Source organism: Conger conger, chromosome 1, assembly GCF_963514075.1.
Source record: "Conger conger chromosome 1, fConCon1.1, whole genome shotgun sequence".
Lineage (NCBI taxonomy): Eukaryota > Metazoa > Chordata > Actinopteri > Anguilliformes > Congridae > Conger > Conger conger.
The window spans coordinates 15320547-15336265 of NC_083760.1; the positions used below are offsets into that span (position 1 = coordinate 15320547).

A 15719-nucleotide genomic window follows, 5' to 3' on the forward strand; every position below is an offset into this window, starting at 1 on the left:
TTTTTTGCAACTCTTTTTTTTATTGCAACTGGAAGACAATACATCACAGAAACTTTATGGTAGGTTTCAGAAAAATAAAAATAAAAACAAAAGTTTTCTTTTTTTGTCATAGTAATGGACAACGTGATATTTACATTAATTGATGAAATAGTTTGTCTTTGGCAATATGATTACACATCAAGGAAATCTAGAATGCAAGTATGCCTCTGTATTGACAGTTTCTTATTTCAAAACAGATCGGCTGGGTGCACATGCCATCAGACCGCGTATTTCAAAACAAACAATAAAAAATTAATTGATCTTTCACCTTTTTTTCTCCGACAAAACCTTCTCAAACTAAACAAAAAATGGCAGTTATTAAAAAAAAAAAAAAAAAAAATATAAAAAAAACAAAACAAGGATATTGGCCTCAATGAGAATTATTTGCTTGGCTAGTATTAACATCATGATCACTATTTCTCGTTAACGTTTCTCCCGTGTCAACAACATGAAGCTAAAGGAAAAGTTATGTAGTGAGTGCTCATCTTAAGGGAAGGCAGTGAATGTGCAGTTATGTCAGAACAGAGTTTCCTTTAGTCATCCGTTACAAACACACCGTTTTAATAATTGCATTTCCCCCCTAAATTCACCTTAATAAATAGTTTCTGTCTTCTACTTGACCTTGCAATATCCCGTAAACAACAGGGACCTTTGCCGGTGGTCAACAGAGGACAATTGCTCAGATGGGAATGGGCAAAAGGGATCTAATCAAGATCCTGATAGAAGTATTCATTTCACAAACCTGGACTGAAACAATAAATATCATGATTGAGCAGGTACAGAAAGGAAACATAATAAGAGCTGGAAATAAAGAAATGAAGACTTGCCACCCACATAATATACACAAGGATTAACAGAGGATGGCTATGAATGCCTTTTTCTTCTCATCTCCATTGAACATATGGTTATTTGAAAGTGATACTACAACCCACTGACAAATTCATCGTTTTCATATATAGATAGACTTTTTCATCTGCCATTTGTTTTATATAAATCTAAATTACAGGATTTGGCACTGAAATTTAAGATCCTAATTTTGATATTTAAGTGCAACCTGGCATGCTAATGTAAATGTTTGCACTCATGTTATGTTTATTTAGCCATCATATTGAAAAAAAATCTGATGGCAATTGAGACTGTCAGTTTAACCTGAACAGCACTGTAACTAAAACTGACCCAATTGGCAACAAATGAAATGCACGCATGCATGCACACAATCACTCGCACGCACACACACAAACAAACAAACAACAGTATCAAATAAAAACGTAAAAAAAGGAAGACCCTGAAATATCGAAGACATCCAAAGACATATTTATACACGAAGCAGGCACAGTCTTGGGGAGAGGGGGCTCAGATGGCAGAGGGGAGGGGCATAGCTGGGTACACTCACTACTAACTTCTCCTCATTTATGCAAGCTAAATCATTTACAGATGGAAAACCCCGGACACTTTCTGAAAAGCAGAAGTGGGCTGGTGGCGCAGACACAAGGCAGTTTCATAAACCACTGAAGCCCGACTGGAAATGTTAAGTCTTCATATTGCAGAGTAAGTTTCCCAACAGTCAGTGTTTGTCCCTGAAGAAGGTTTATCTCTAAAATCCTGCTTCAAAACAAATATGAAAAAGACATAAAATAAAATTAAATCAAATAAACACAAAACAAAATTCTAGGCCTATGGGCATAAAAATTAGAGGCAAAGCCTTTTTCTCTAGGATCTATATATGAAAATAATTCATGCTCCATGCTAAATACATTATTTACCTTACATGAACTTTGAATAAAAAACAGTTTTTTTTTTTTTGTTTACAGAACCCATGCAACACGATTTGGAGAATCCTGCTGGCTACATTGCTTAAATTAATGAGGAAAAAAAATCTAGTGTAACTATTATACAGTGTTATCCTGACTGGATGACATTGCTTATTACGTCATGAGGGTATGAAAAAAACAAAACAAAAAAATAAAATAAGAAAGTAACACAAATAATAATTCCACAGTTATTTCATTATTTTTTTGTCGCTAAAACACTATTGGCAGGTTTTGTAGCATCAATTTATCAAGTTATTCAGTTTTACTGTGCCACAGAGAAGTATCACTATATTCATATCACTTGATTATAACTTTTTAACAATTCAATTGTTTACAAAAAGAACAGGCAGTTTGTTACGTTATTTCAATGTAAATTTTTTTTTTGCAAGCACTGATTTGAAACGACAGCTTATGGCTTTTAAATCAGTTTTCTTTTATTGAAGACTGAATTCTGTGGTGAAAACCGATAACCTGTATCCAATTCTTTTCCCTCACTACATCAATGTCTTTTCAGCCTTGGTACTCAGTCATGTAATTACCCTAGATTAGCGGTTAGAACGCCAGCCATACTGACAACACAGTAGTAGAAGTGCAATGGTCAATTGCTGGCTTGCCCAGGGTTCGTCTTTGGCACTATACTATCCAAGTGTTCACAGTAAAGACACTTGCTGCTGTAGTGCTACCTGCCCGCATGTCAAAGCCAAGGACGTCTGCAATACGACAGTCGACAGGCCGTTCCAGCCCCTAGCAATATCACGTAATGGCTCCGTTTCCCCGTTCAGTTTAGCTGCACTGTAATAGGGGGATTGCTACAGAATGTTTGGACAATAAATAAAGCCATAATTCCCTGCTATGTCTGTACCAATGCCAATCGGATGCCAATTTTGGGGAGTTTGACTTGACTTTTTTTCCGTCCGACTATCGGACTCTCTTTTCGATTTCAGCCGACAAAAAATGTGTTCCTAAATTAGCTGAACATCAGAAAAAAGTTTCGCTATGGCTTTAATCTCCTTTAAAGAAAAGAAACAAAAACCCTCAAACAACAGTTTCTAAAGGATAGGAAAACAAAGTGATTGTTGATATTGCCACAAATCATTAGAATTCACCTGATGTCCTGAAAAAACAAAAATTGTAAATTCTATTAAAAGTGATGTTTTTTTATTTATTATTTATTCAGTCTTTTAATTTTTCATAGAATCTTTTTGCTCTTTCTGCCCCTTTGCCGTCCGATTGGTGATATTGTTTAAACAGGCGCGGACCCCCGCCAGGTGCAGGAGGGACCCCGCGGCCTCTTTCATCTCCTCGTCGTCACTTTCAGGGGGCTTCTCCGTGCGCCGTTTTTTTAGGGGCAGCGTATCGCTGGACACTTTCTGTTTGGCTTTTGTCAAGTGTTGCCGTTTCTTGTGCTGGGCCAGGGAGACCGCGTCCAGAGACAAGTCCTTGGGCTCCTTCTTGATCTTTCCGTCGTCCTCCGTGTCGCTGTTGGTGTCGATGCAGTGAAAGCTGGCCTCGCTGCCCTCCCGGGGGGCCTCCTCTCCCAGGGGGGAGCTGGGGGAAGCTCCCCCTCGGAGGCTGGAAGATTTGGCGCTGCTGTAGTTGTGATCCTCCTTGGGGTCACTGCTGACCAGCGGGGAGTCGCTGGACTGCTCGCTGTCGCTGCGCATCCTGTAGCCACCGCCGGCGGACCTGTTCGCACAGAGAGAGCCGTTCGCTCGACGTCAGAAACCGGACATTTCACACGGCTCCACGAGAACACGCACATGCGCAGAGGCACTCGTGCGTACGCGTGCTCGCACGAGCACTACTGGTCAACTGACTTGAAGGTTACCCAAGGTTAGCCCCTGATGTACACTGAACCTGTCTCTTAAGAGCATACACACACACTGCAGTCAAAACAGAGACACACCAAACAGGGTATTACAAAGCATTAATCTCTTAATTGAATTAGACAATCATCTTTCACAAAAAAAAAAAAAACTCCAAAGTTAGGCCACTACTCCCGTACACTGATACAGCGGTTATGTGGCTAATTACTGAGGGGGTTGATAACAATATTCAGTTCATAACAATATTCAGCTACTGCGATAATTTTCTTATGAAAGCTAGATTAAAATGCAAATGGTTTGCTGATAAAAGCAAGTAACGTCGCTTGCCACACTGTATAATATTAACACTGTATTATGGTGTGTAAATATGAATGTATGCAAATAAAAACGGCATTCCGGATCCCTTTTTAGTGCGGATTTACCATATGCGCCTTAAACTACACAACAGCGCGAGAAAAATAAACCTGAGAGCTTTTCCCTTCCTGTCTAGTTTGCGCATTTATGACTCATAAATTATAGTCACCGCGCCACATGCTAAGAAAACTGTACTCAATAATTAATGTCTAAATGCAGTGTCAGTCACTATCGCGTGAATGGGGCACATTCACTTCCCACCACGGGAGCCGCCATCAGTCTGCCTGCTTAGCAGGGGAGCCAATGGGCTGGAACCGGCCTCCGCGGCTGTACGCCGGGGGAGACCGGGAGAGCGAGAGCGCATCGCCGCCCCGTCTCAAACCCCAGCCAGCAGCGCCGTCATTTCTCATCCGCAGTTATTTCTTTATTTATTACCTCCAAAGTCTCATCAGCGGCGATAATTAACACGTCGCTCCGATGTAGTGATTGAGTCTCGGCGCGGCGACGTTGGCCCGCGCACCTGGCAGCCCCGGAGGCGACCGCAGTCTGTCCGCACTTGTCTGCAAGCCCACCTGAGCGGGCTGCCGTGCGGGTTTCCTCTCGCGCGGGGGTGGGGGGGTGGGGGGGTGGGGGGAAGGTACGGCGTGTTCCAGGCCTGCCGGAACTTTCCGTCCGGACGCGCAGCCTTCCTACAGCCACGCGGTCGAGGTCCGGGCTTTATAAATGTTTCACAGGCCGGCAGCCAGCCCTCTTGCACGTCTCCTGCCATTACAACTCCTATTTGATCAAATATTCATGGCTTCACATATGCAAGACTTTTTCCTTTTTTTCCTTTTTTTTTTTCATGGGCTTAAATAATTAGGTGTACATGTGTTTGAATCGCGGCGGTGGTCTTGGTGGTAAGGTTCGCGTGGAACGTGCCGCCACCTCGTTTCCGTGTTACTGCCGGCGGGAGGCGTGACCTGACACCGGGAATGTTCCTTTCGGTGAAATACGCTTCTGAACAGCGTCGACAACACGTAAGTACTCAGAAGGGACTGGGCGGTGGTGGAGAGCACCCTTCTGTCCCTCGGAGTGTGCAGGGAGGGGGGTGGCAGAGAGCACACTTCCATCCCTCAGAGTGCGCAGGGAGGGGCAGTGTGTGGTGGGCGAGGCACAGAGCAGCGTCAGGCTCCAGTGAAGCCCAGCTCTTCCACGCTCCAGGTCCTACGCTCTAACACTGATTACAGGGAGTAGTGAGGTAAGAGCAGAGTGCTCTTACCTCACGGGCGATGTGTTCACACAGTATCACTGATTAAAGGGAGTAAGAGCAGAGTGCTCTCTCACACACTGAGAAGGGCGATGTGTTCACACTGTATCACTGATTACAGGGAGTAAGGGCAGAGTGCTCTCTCTCACACTCAGAAGGGTGATGTGTTCACACTGTATCACTGATTACAGGGAGTAAGGGCAGAGTGCTCTCACACACTCAGAAGGGCGATGTGTTCACACTGTATCACTGATTACAGGGAGTAAGGGCAGAGTGCTCTCTCACACACTCAGAAGGGCTATGTGTTCACACTGTATCACTGATTACAGGGAGTAAGAGCAGAGTGCTCTCTCACACACTGAGAAGGGCGATGTGTTCACACTGTATCACTGATTACAGGGAGTAAGGGCAGAGTGCTCTCTCACACACTCAGAGGGGCGATGTGTTCACACTGTATCACTGATTACAGGGAGTAAGGGCAGAGTGCTCTCTCACACACTCAGAAGGGCTATGTGTTCACACTGTATCACTGATTACAGGGAGTAAGAGCAGAGTGCTCTCTCACACACTGAGAAGGGCGATGTGTTCACACTGTATCACTGATTACAGGGAGTAAGGGCAGAGTGCTCTCTCACACACTCAGAGGGGCGATGTGTTCACACTGTATCACTGATTACAGGGAGTAAGGGCAGAGTGCTCTCTCACACACTCAGAAGGGCGATGTGTTCACACTGTATCACTGATTACAGGGAGTAAGGGCAGAGTGCTCTCACACACTCAGAAGGGCGATGTGTTCACACTGTATCACTGATTACAGGGAGTAAGAGCAGAGTGCTCTCTCACACACTCAGAAGGGCGATGTGTTCACACTGTATCACTGATCACAGGGAGTAAGGGCAGAGTGCTCTCTCTCACACTCAGAAGGGCGATGTGTTCACACTGTATCACTGATTACAGGGAGTAAGGGCAGAGTGCTCTCTCTCGCACTCAGAAGGGCGATGTGTTCACACTGTATCACTGATTACAGGGAGTAAGGGCAGAGTGCTCTCTCACACACTCAGAAGGGCGATGTGTTCACACTGTATCACTGATCACAGGGAGTAAGGGCAGAGTGCTCTCTCTCACACTCAGAAGGGCGATGTGTTCACACTGTATCACTGATTACAGGGAGTAAGGGCAGAGTGCTCTCTCTCGCACTCAGAAGGGCGATGTGTTCACACTGTATCACTGATTACAGGGAGTAAGGGCAGAGTGCGCTCACACACTCAGAAGGGCGATGTGTTCACACTGTATCACTGATTACAGGGAGTAAGGGCAGAGTGCTCTCTCACACACTCAGAAGGGCGATGTGTTCACACTGTATCACTGATTACAGGGAGTAAGGGCAGAGTGCTCTCTCTCACACTCAGAAGGGTGATGTGTTCACACTGTATCACTAATTACAGGGAGTAAGAGCAGAGTGCTCTCTCACACACTCAGAAGGGCGATGTGTTCACACTGTATCACTGATTACAGGGAGTAAGGGCAGAGTGCTCTCTCTCACACTCAGAAGGGCGATGTGTTCACACTGACCTCACTGTGGTTGTCCGGCTCCCGATAGGGTTGATGGGAAGGGGTCTGATTCCCGGGAACATGGTCTGGCCCATCATCCTGGCACCATTCTGGATCACTCCCTGAGGGACTGAAGAGAGCACACAGTGTCACTATAAAGGGATAATTCACAAGGGCACGGACATATTGTACAGAGAGCCGGATACTGAAACACACACACACACGCACATGGGCGCGCATGCACGCACGCAAGCACCCAAACCCCCCCCCCATATATACACACACACACACACACACACACACTCAATCACTGCTGGTCGCCCGTATCATAAAACAGAATGAGAAGTTGCTAAACTGTTACTACTTCACATAAACACAGTGGACATCAGTGTCACTAGTATAACAGCCGTCCACCAACCCACACACACTCAAATACGGTACAAGCCACACACAGTTAATATCAGCACAAATCTTTTTGGAAGCGTGAGAAAATTACATACACACTTTTGAAAACAATAAAAACCAAACAAAGAAAACAAATGTGTATTTGCACATGAGGAATGAAGGGTTATTTATTCACAGCAAACCCACCAGAAGAGAGCAGAGAGAGTAGAACTCCCCATTAAAAGGATTCACAATTTCAACATCATCCCTTTATCTGCAAATATTGTCAAATCACAGCTTAAAAAAAAAAAAATTCATATGCGATTCGAGGAAACAGTGACAAACGTTTAAGGAAGAGAAAACATTTTTGTTACACCAGCAATAGAACTGCTACCCCATACAGACAGTCGACAGGAGTTGGTAAGCGACAGAGAATCAACATTCTGTCTCAAACCAAAAAAAGAGAACACCACGTGACGGAAAACAAGTGAGGTTGATTTTTTTTCCCCCTAGACCAAGCATTTCTGGAACTTTCCGAGAATCCTTTAGCAGAAGCAGTGGAAAACCAAAGCTTTGGTCTCAGAGAATGCCACAGAGTGCAGAGAGTAAGAGCAGTACCTCAACCACATACCCAAAAAAGGTGATTCCTCGTGACAAACGATTCCCATTAAGGAAGTAAAATATGAGAGATTCCTAATAATTCCCTAAAGATTCCCAAAGTCGTAAAACCCAAAAATGGTCAAAGGTCAATCATTTTGGATCCAAATTAGGTTAGATTAGATTATACATTGTTTTCATCAGCATTGTGATTATTTTTTATATTTTGTAGCGATCCTCTTGCTGTTAGTCACAGTTCTCAAGATGCTGCCTGTTGTACTCACAAGGGGTTGGGAGGTCAGGTGTATTCAAAAGCATCATGGTTGCAGCAGCATCAAATTCAGGATCTGAGAAATGCAAAGGGAGAACTTTAAACGCCGGTGAAACTGGCTCGGTTTGACGGGTCTTGGTCAATACTCCCTGCTTTAACAACCGAACAGCGCAGTATCGACAGAACAGGGGGAAGTGAAATTGGCCATTAAACCGTCATAAATGGGTTAGGTCAGTTGTCTCTCATTGAATTAAGATCTGACATTGTTTGTCGTTTTCCTTATTTCAGTCAGTAAAAAAAAAAAAACACAAAAAAAAAACCGAGAATGAATCTGTATTTACTTCTTTAGCGCTACAAGGCAATTAAAATTCACTTCAGAATGAGAGCACTTAATTTGTCTCATTTTATCAGCTGTACAGTACTGGAGCCATAAGCGGCTGGTTTACAGTAGACTGCTCTTAATCTTCTCATAATGAGAGTGAAACATAGAGGGGTGTGCCTCCGACTACACAGTCCACAGACCACCGCACACAAAAGACAAACTGTCACAGGGCCGCAAAGACGGGCACATTGTGCCGGCACCTGCCGCCCTCTCCCGCTCGCTCAGTCAACTTTGCGGATGCGCTACGAGTCCGCTTCCACAATGGAGGGCGCCTCTAATCTAAAACAGATGGCAGGGTTAAAAAAAAAAAAAAAAAAGGGAAAATATTATCCGTTTGGAATCATGTACACTTTTTTTTTTTTTTTTTGCTCATTAAGCGGTAGCATTGTTGCCACGGCAACCATTCCCCCCACTGCCATGGCGACAGTACACAACTCTGTGACCGCCGCTGAAAGGGGCTGAAAGGAACATCTGGCCAGGCAGAGTGGCCCACGCTCTCCCCTCCGGGCCAAAGCCCCCGAAAAGGTGAAGAGACGCCCTCTGACAGGGGGCCGCTGGCTCCCGGCCCCAGCTAGCCAAGTGTACAATCGGAATTGACAGAGAGACGCACACTCGGCCCGATTAACGTGGATGGGCTGGCAGACTGAATGGCTAATGAGCTTCCTCCATTGTGACTGGCCCATGTAAATCCCTGCATCCCAGCATCAGAAATAACAACGGAACAAAAAGGGGAAACTCCATTCAGTGCGCAAAACACATTAAGGGGACGCTTTAAAGCATGTTACGCCTGCGGAGATTTGTGTCTTATGGACAGGTTTCAGTTTTAGGTCAAGTTTTGACTTGCAAAAATGTAAAAAAAATAAAAAAATAAAAAAATAAGAAATTCTGGCTGTTACAAGAGTTATCCCCGGTCGATTAATTATCATATTATTTCCCTCTAGTTTCACCACTTGGCCTTCCGTAGGCACAAAATTATTCCTGTATTCTCCACATGCTGAGGAACTGCATTGCCATTCCATGCAGAAGTTAAAGGTTATGATATATCCACACCACAACATTACAATGCTATTCTAACCACAGCCCAGCAGAAATGACAGATTTAATAGATTTATTGACGTTTTGTTTGACAGGTGAACTAACACTGCATTATTCTGATTGCGGAGTATAGCCATCAAAGCTCTAGACAAGCTTCTACTTCACTGCAGATCCCGTTTGTATGGTCCTCTCACCACAGGTCATTTAGCAGTGTCTCACTCTTACTGACACACAGCAGGCTTGTGTGCATCCACACAGCATCGGAGGGCTGGACACAAGAAATGGCCCGCAGTACGCATGTCCCATGATGCTCTGCGGCCAGCCCCTCACAGGGCCCATGGGAAGGTGCCCCAGCCTCGGCGGGGAGTGTTGCCGGGTGCCCAGTTTGGAGGGGAGGGGGGTGCTTTTCTCCTCCTGTGAAGCGTATTAATGTTGGGGCAGATGGCCCTGGAAACGCACAGCTACGACACCAATCAGCACGGGACCGGCTCTTAATGCTCAACCTTCTCCGCTCACTCTCCACTAATCTCCTCTTTATGGAGAATAAAAAGCATCATTAAAAACAGCAAACACACAAAAAAGGATCTTTGCCATGTAGTTGCTGTGAATCCTAAATTATTCCTTCTCCAGTAATGTAGTAAAATGGCTGGTTTGTCCATCGAAGTGAAAGTATTGTTAGCACTGATGAACAAAACAAATGGATGAAAATGCACTTTAAAACTGTGCGAGCAAAGTCTGCGGAGAGATGATATGTTGGGGATAACAATTGGAGAAATTTAAGTGTTCTTGAAGGACAGGTTTTGCGGAAACCAGATACCACACATTTATGGCCCTTTGACCTCCGATCAATTCTGCTCATCTGTTCCACGATGCTATTTGGAAATTTGGCACATTTTCATGGTCAATACTTCTCGTACAGATTAAATGTCAAACAATGGACTCAGAAATATGAACTTGCAACTATCCACAAGGGGGCAAAACACACTTGTAGAGTATGCAATACATCTGAACAGGAGTCTGTTCCTGTAATGCCTGTCTGCATAACCACTTGATTCTCTGAACAGCTTTTTCTCCATCAGATTGCATTGCACAGCATGTCACTGAACATCATATCACATCAAATATATAAAGAATTACACTGCTAAATACCTGTGAAAAAATCTAATGCATGAAATGTCATTCTTAATTAAGAACAAATGATTTTGGTTTACAAGTGAAAAACATTTCATAAAGAAACCTTTAAAACATCAATATGTAAACGCATATGTACTGTACAGGAGGGAAAAAAAAAGGATTCTAAAAATGCAGATCAAGTAATTTCATAGCAGCAACTATGAAGACTCAAAACTAAGTGTACTGAACAACAACACTCAGCAGTTTGATGTGCTGGTTGACTGCAGTAATCCAATTATTAAACAGCTGTGCATACACACAAACACCAACAAGGCACACACATACACACTTACCGTATACACACACACACGCACACACAATGCAACCTCTAAGCATTGCCACGGTCTTCTGAAGTCCATCCCGAGGTCAGGGAAAAACACATCATTATCCGCCATGATTTACTCAACTGTCAGCAAACTGCCATTACAGACAGGCAGCCCACCGTGTGCCTGTTTGATGGGTGAACCCAAGGTGACTGAAGGGGCCAGCCTTGACAGGTAATGCTTCTTCCACAGGTAATGGTAATGCTTCTTCCACAGGTAATGCTTCTCCCACAGGTAATGGTAATGCTTCTCCCACAGGTAATGGTTCTCCCACAGGTAATGGTAATGCTTCTCCCACAGGTAATGGTAACGCTTCTTCCACAGGTAATGCTTCTCCCACAGGTAATGGTAATGCTTCTCCCACAGGTAATGCTTCTCCCTCAGGTAATGGTAATGCTTCTCCCACAGGTAATGGTAATGCTTCTCCCACAGGTAATGGTAATAGTTCTCCCACAGGTAATGGTTCTCCCACAGGTAATGGTAATGCTTCTTCCACAGGTAATGGTAATGCTTCTTCCACAGGTAATGGTAATGCTTCTCCCACAGGTAATGGTAATGCTTCTTCCACAGGTAATGGTAATGCTTCTTCCACAGGTAATGCTTCTCCAAGCCGGGGAAGAGGAGACCAGGCTGGAAGGACTCGACTAGCTGTGACAGCCCAGTTGACAACAAGCCACGGAAACAATTACGGGATAAGGATCGCCAGCTTTTCCATCTTTGTTTACTCAAGATATGCACCTCTTTGGTTTCTCATGTGGGGCTCTAACACCACTTTAATATGGCAGCAGTACGATAAGAGCAAGCGTGCTGCCAAAGTAAGGACTTCACACTAAACGATCTCGTAAGCGTGGGCACATTTTAGACCACAGAACGGCACAGAGACAACACAAGCCACCGCAACTCATTTCTGAGAGACACTCTGGTACTTCCCCAACTGCTAAAGCCAATAACAAACAGCAAAAGCCAATATAATAATAGATAAACCATTATTGGTTCGGTTTAATACATCGTTGAGGACCCAGAAAAAAGGATATATCATTTTATAATGATGAAATATAAAAGATAATGGTATCGAGTTTCGGGCTTATTGTCAGCCCCATTCTCATGTTACCCTGTCAGCTACATGTCAATAATAGATTTTTGGATTACTCGTATGTAGAGCATTCCCAAGGGATTGTGTAAGCCAGGGAGAATCAGGCCAGCATGACCACGCTTGGCCCAAGAGAAGATCTGTATTGACACTAGGTGAAGTGCTCATTTTAAAGGGCTGCCTTGTAGCAGTTCACTTTTGACAGAGGTTTTGAGAGTGCTCCATTGTTTTTACACAATAAGACACAGGACTTGAGGCTATACAATTTGTACATTGTACACGGGCTACAATGACACGCTTGGCTGGACCAGAAAGAAAGAAGTACTTTATTTACAAAAAGCAAAGCAGCCCACATTCTTCATCAGAGTGCCATCTTCTTGGCTTAGAAGTGATTTGTGGTGCAATTTTAGTCTCCCTTTTACATGCATCCGCACAATACCATTACGGAGGCTTTGTGACAGGCAGACTAAGTATCTTCATCAGTCAAAAGCCTGTGTCAATGATGGGACTACAGGGATGAGTGAGGCTCCTGATTCTTAAAGGTTTGATACAGCTGAATGACCATCGGCCTCCGGGCTTAAATCCTGCTCTCAGTCGTAAAGAAGCATAAAATCCCCCTGCTTTACCTCGCAGCGTCTGTTTGAAAGCGCACAACATTTGCTAAAAGCCCTCTTGTTTGTTTGTTCATTAAAGAAAATATAAAGTGAAGTTGCCACTGGTTTGGAACAAGATGATGAACGACTCTCATTAACTTTAATATTTCATCCGTGTGTAAGACAAATTAAAACAAAGGAGATTCTTTCATCTAATTGACAAATTGTCCCAAAATAAGAGGAAATCGTACCTTTTTCATTTCTGAACCTCACATTTTCCCAGGCCTACAGTCCTTGCAGTTCTCAGTATCCGACTTCTGCTGTGCATTTAGATTGCGGTGCCGCTATTTCAGAAAAAGGAAACTAGGGCATTTTCTGATCATTACACCCCGGAAAAGATTTAGGATTAAGCCCCAGAAAACCAATTCCAAGGGTCTCTTTGAATCCGGGCTACTCTGGGACAAACCAGAGTTAAACCATGACTGCTGAACAGTGTAGGAAAAAAACAGCAGTGGTGAATGACAGGAAAATAAAGAAAAATAAATGAACTGCTTTAGAATCATTTTCTGATAATGAGGAGAAGGACCTTTACTTCATGCCTCCTGGATACGGAGGTGTAAATTATGGAATATGACAGAATGGTAAATTACTCCGCTCACAAAAACGTAGATATGGTGTAATTAAATTGCGCACAATAACCATCGCGCTGTTCTTCTGGCCAGTGCCGTTCGGTAGAGTTCATTTTGAAATTGAACGCGTTCACTGTGTGAAAAATATAAATAGCAATGCAAACATGTCGCCGAGATTAAAACTAGGCCATCCATGTTGTTGCTGGGTAACTGAGTCTGTTTAATATCAATTTAATGGGTATTAATCCAAATGGAAGCCTTGGGTGAGTGAATTCGGCTACAGCAGGGCAGCCTCAAAGGCAGTGTAGGAATGCCATGACAGGAGAAATTCAAAAACTCAAAAGATGAATGCAACGGAAAACAGTGTTTTCTTCCGAATACCTTAATGGTCTCTACTGGGAATGCGCTTGATCCACATCACGGGTTTTTGCCGTCCTACATGATTTGAGACCACAGTGAGGAGCGACTACGCTCCCTACAGTGCAATAAATAGCGTATCACCCAACAACGACAAGAGGTGAAGCGGCTAGAATCAAGATTGACTGCCCTACCGGTAAATGCCGAAGAGACAACTACAGTATAACAAATGCAGCCGAGGCAAAGTCGGCACTTGGTTTGAGCTTTGCGAAGCACATTTTGCTCTCGATCAACATCCATCCCCTCATGAAAAATTCACAAGTCCCGGAAAACTTTGTCATCGGGATCGGCCGATTCTTCACGAAGGGAGACACGGCCATTTTGTAGGTTAATGCAGACATAGACTGTTTTCTCCTGGACTCATTCAATAGCGTTTCATCACAGAACTGGGCATGGGCCGTTGATGTTCTCCCACCACTGAAACAGGCAGCTGCTACTCTACGTATGAAGTCCATGCATTCAGCTAAATTCCTGTTCCCTGGAGCTCCGTCGCCCACAGATTGGATTTGGGGGTATCAGCCTGAGGACAAATATTTCTGTGTGATAAACAACAACATTAAGCAGAATTAAAAGCTGCTGCAGCCAACTGATATGGGCCTCTTACATTGGGACGCGGGGAATTTAGCGCCCACTGAAGCATGTCCCACGGACATCTTTCAGACACAATGACAGTGAAACTGCCAGGCTAGAAACACAGAGTCAAATCTTCCATTGCGATGTGATGTCCTGCCAGAGACTTAATAAACTTTTCTTTTTACTGTATTCTTCCTCCCTGTTCATAATTAGCAAATTCCATTTAATCAAAAAACTGTATCAGCAGTGTAGTGCATCCAAAGCCTGCAAAACAACAACTAAGCCCAGCTACGGTATGTAAAAAAAACCCCTCCATTTCTCAGTACAACCTACAAAATACAACCATTACATTACATGAATTCAGCAGATACTCTTATCCAGAGCAATTAGCACAGCTTCAACATGTTTTATACAGTATACATGTATACAGATTGACATAATGAATACTGAAGCAATGTGGGCAAAGTACCTCACTCGAGGTTATAAGAGCAGTGTCCAAACTTAAAAACCGTAACTTTTACAAGGTCAGTTCTTAAAACCATTGCAACACCGCCACCCCACGACATGATACGGCATTCATTTACCAGAAGGTCTTACCCAAAAAGACATACAGCTGGCAGAAGTGGCTACACCCTAGAACAAGTAAAAGTAATATTTTATATCCATAACATCTAGCTATGGACGCCATTTCCCTAGCAGACACTCAGGGGAACATACAGAAACAGCATTGAGAGACTTTTCCGTTCCTGGTTCCCGAGGTGTCAAACTCTCCCGCAGTGCACACGTGAACTCTTCATTCCTTCACCACTATTTACACAGTTGCCGTGGCAACCCTGGTGCCCCTTAAACCGTGAGACCTTTCTCAAGTTCACAGACAATTTTTCTCACAAAGCCTCCCACTATCAATAGCGGCCTGTGTGCAAGGTTAATTAAAAGGTAAACAGCGAGGCTGTATCAACATTGTGCGACACCCTTTACTAAATTACAACTCAAACGATCGGCAGAAGAGTGCAAATGTCCTCGCTTTTTTCCATAATTTCTCTTTTCACGTTGCCGGTTTTCTCCCTTCCTGCTGGCACTATGTTAAGAGTAGCGGGCAGGAAGCCAGGAGAAGATTTTTGAATTTTTTTATTTTTGCGCACATGAAGTGCACATGTCTTTGGTTTGAGAAGGACATAAATGTGCAGCACTGATGATAAACTCTGCCTGTGCTTATCTTTTATTTACAGAACGGGAACCTGACTTTCAGCAACAGTCTGCGTGCGAAGGGTGCTTTCCACACACTCCAAGACAGCTAAATTAGCAACACTCCACATTAAATGCACATCAGTTATTCACAGATAAGGCATGTAATAGTACTACTACAGAAGGGATGCCACACGTATTAGCCAAAATAAAATGACCATCGTTCAAGCTGAAAAT

General features: G+C 43.8%; 1 protein-coding gene across 9 annotated transcripts in view; it reads right to left on the reverse strand.

The window, feature by feature from the left end:
• foxn3 (forkhead box N3) overlaps positions 1 to 15719 on the reverse strand; it is an 83428-nt gene continuing 67709 nt past the window's right edge. For 8 of the 9 annotated variants that reach the window (XM_061254438.1, XM_061254375.1, XM_061254392.1 and 5 more), the window contains 3 exons: positions 8096 to 8158; positions 6852 to 6960; positions 1 to 3536 (listed from right to left, as the gene is read on the reverse strand). In XM_061254438.1, coding sequence (XP_061110422.1) covers positions 3032 to 3536; positions 6852 to 6960; positions 8096 to 8158 — 677 coding nt within the window. In that variant the 3' untranslated portion in view covers positions 1 to 3031. The remainder of the gene's footprint in view (positions 3537 to 6851; positions 6961 to 8095; positions 8159 to 15719) is intronic. The other variant, XM_061254448.1, reaches the window with a different exon arrangement.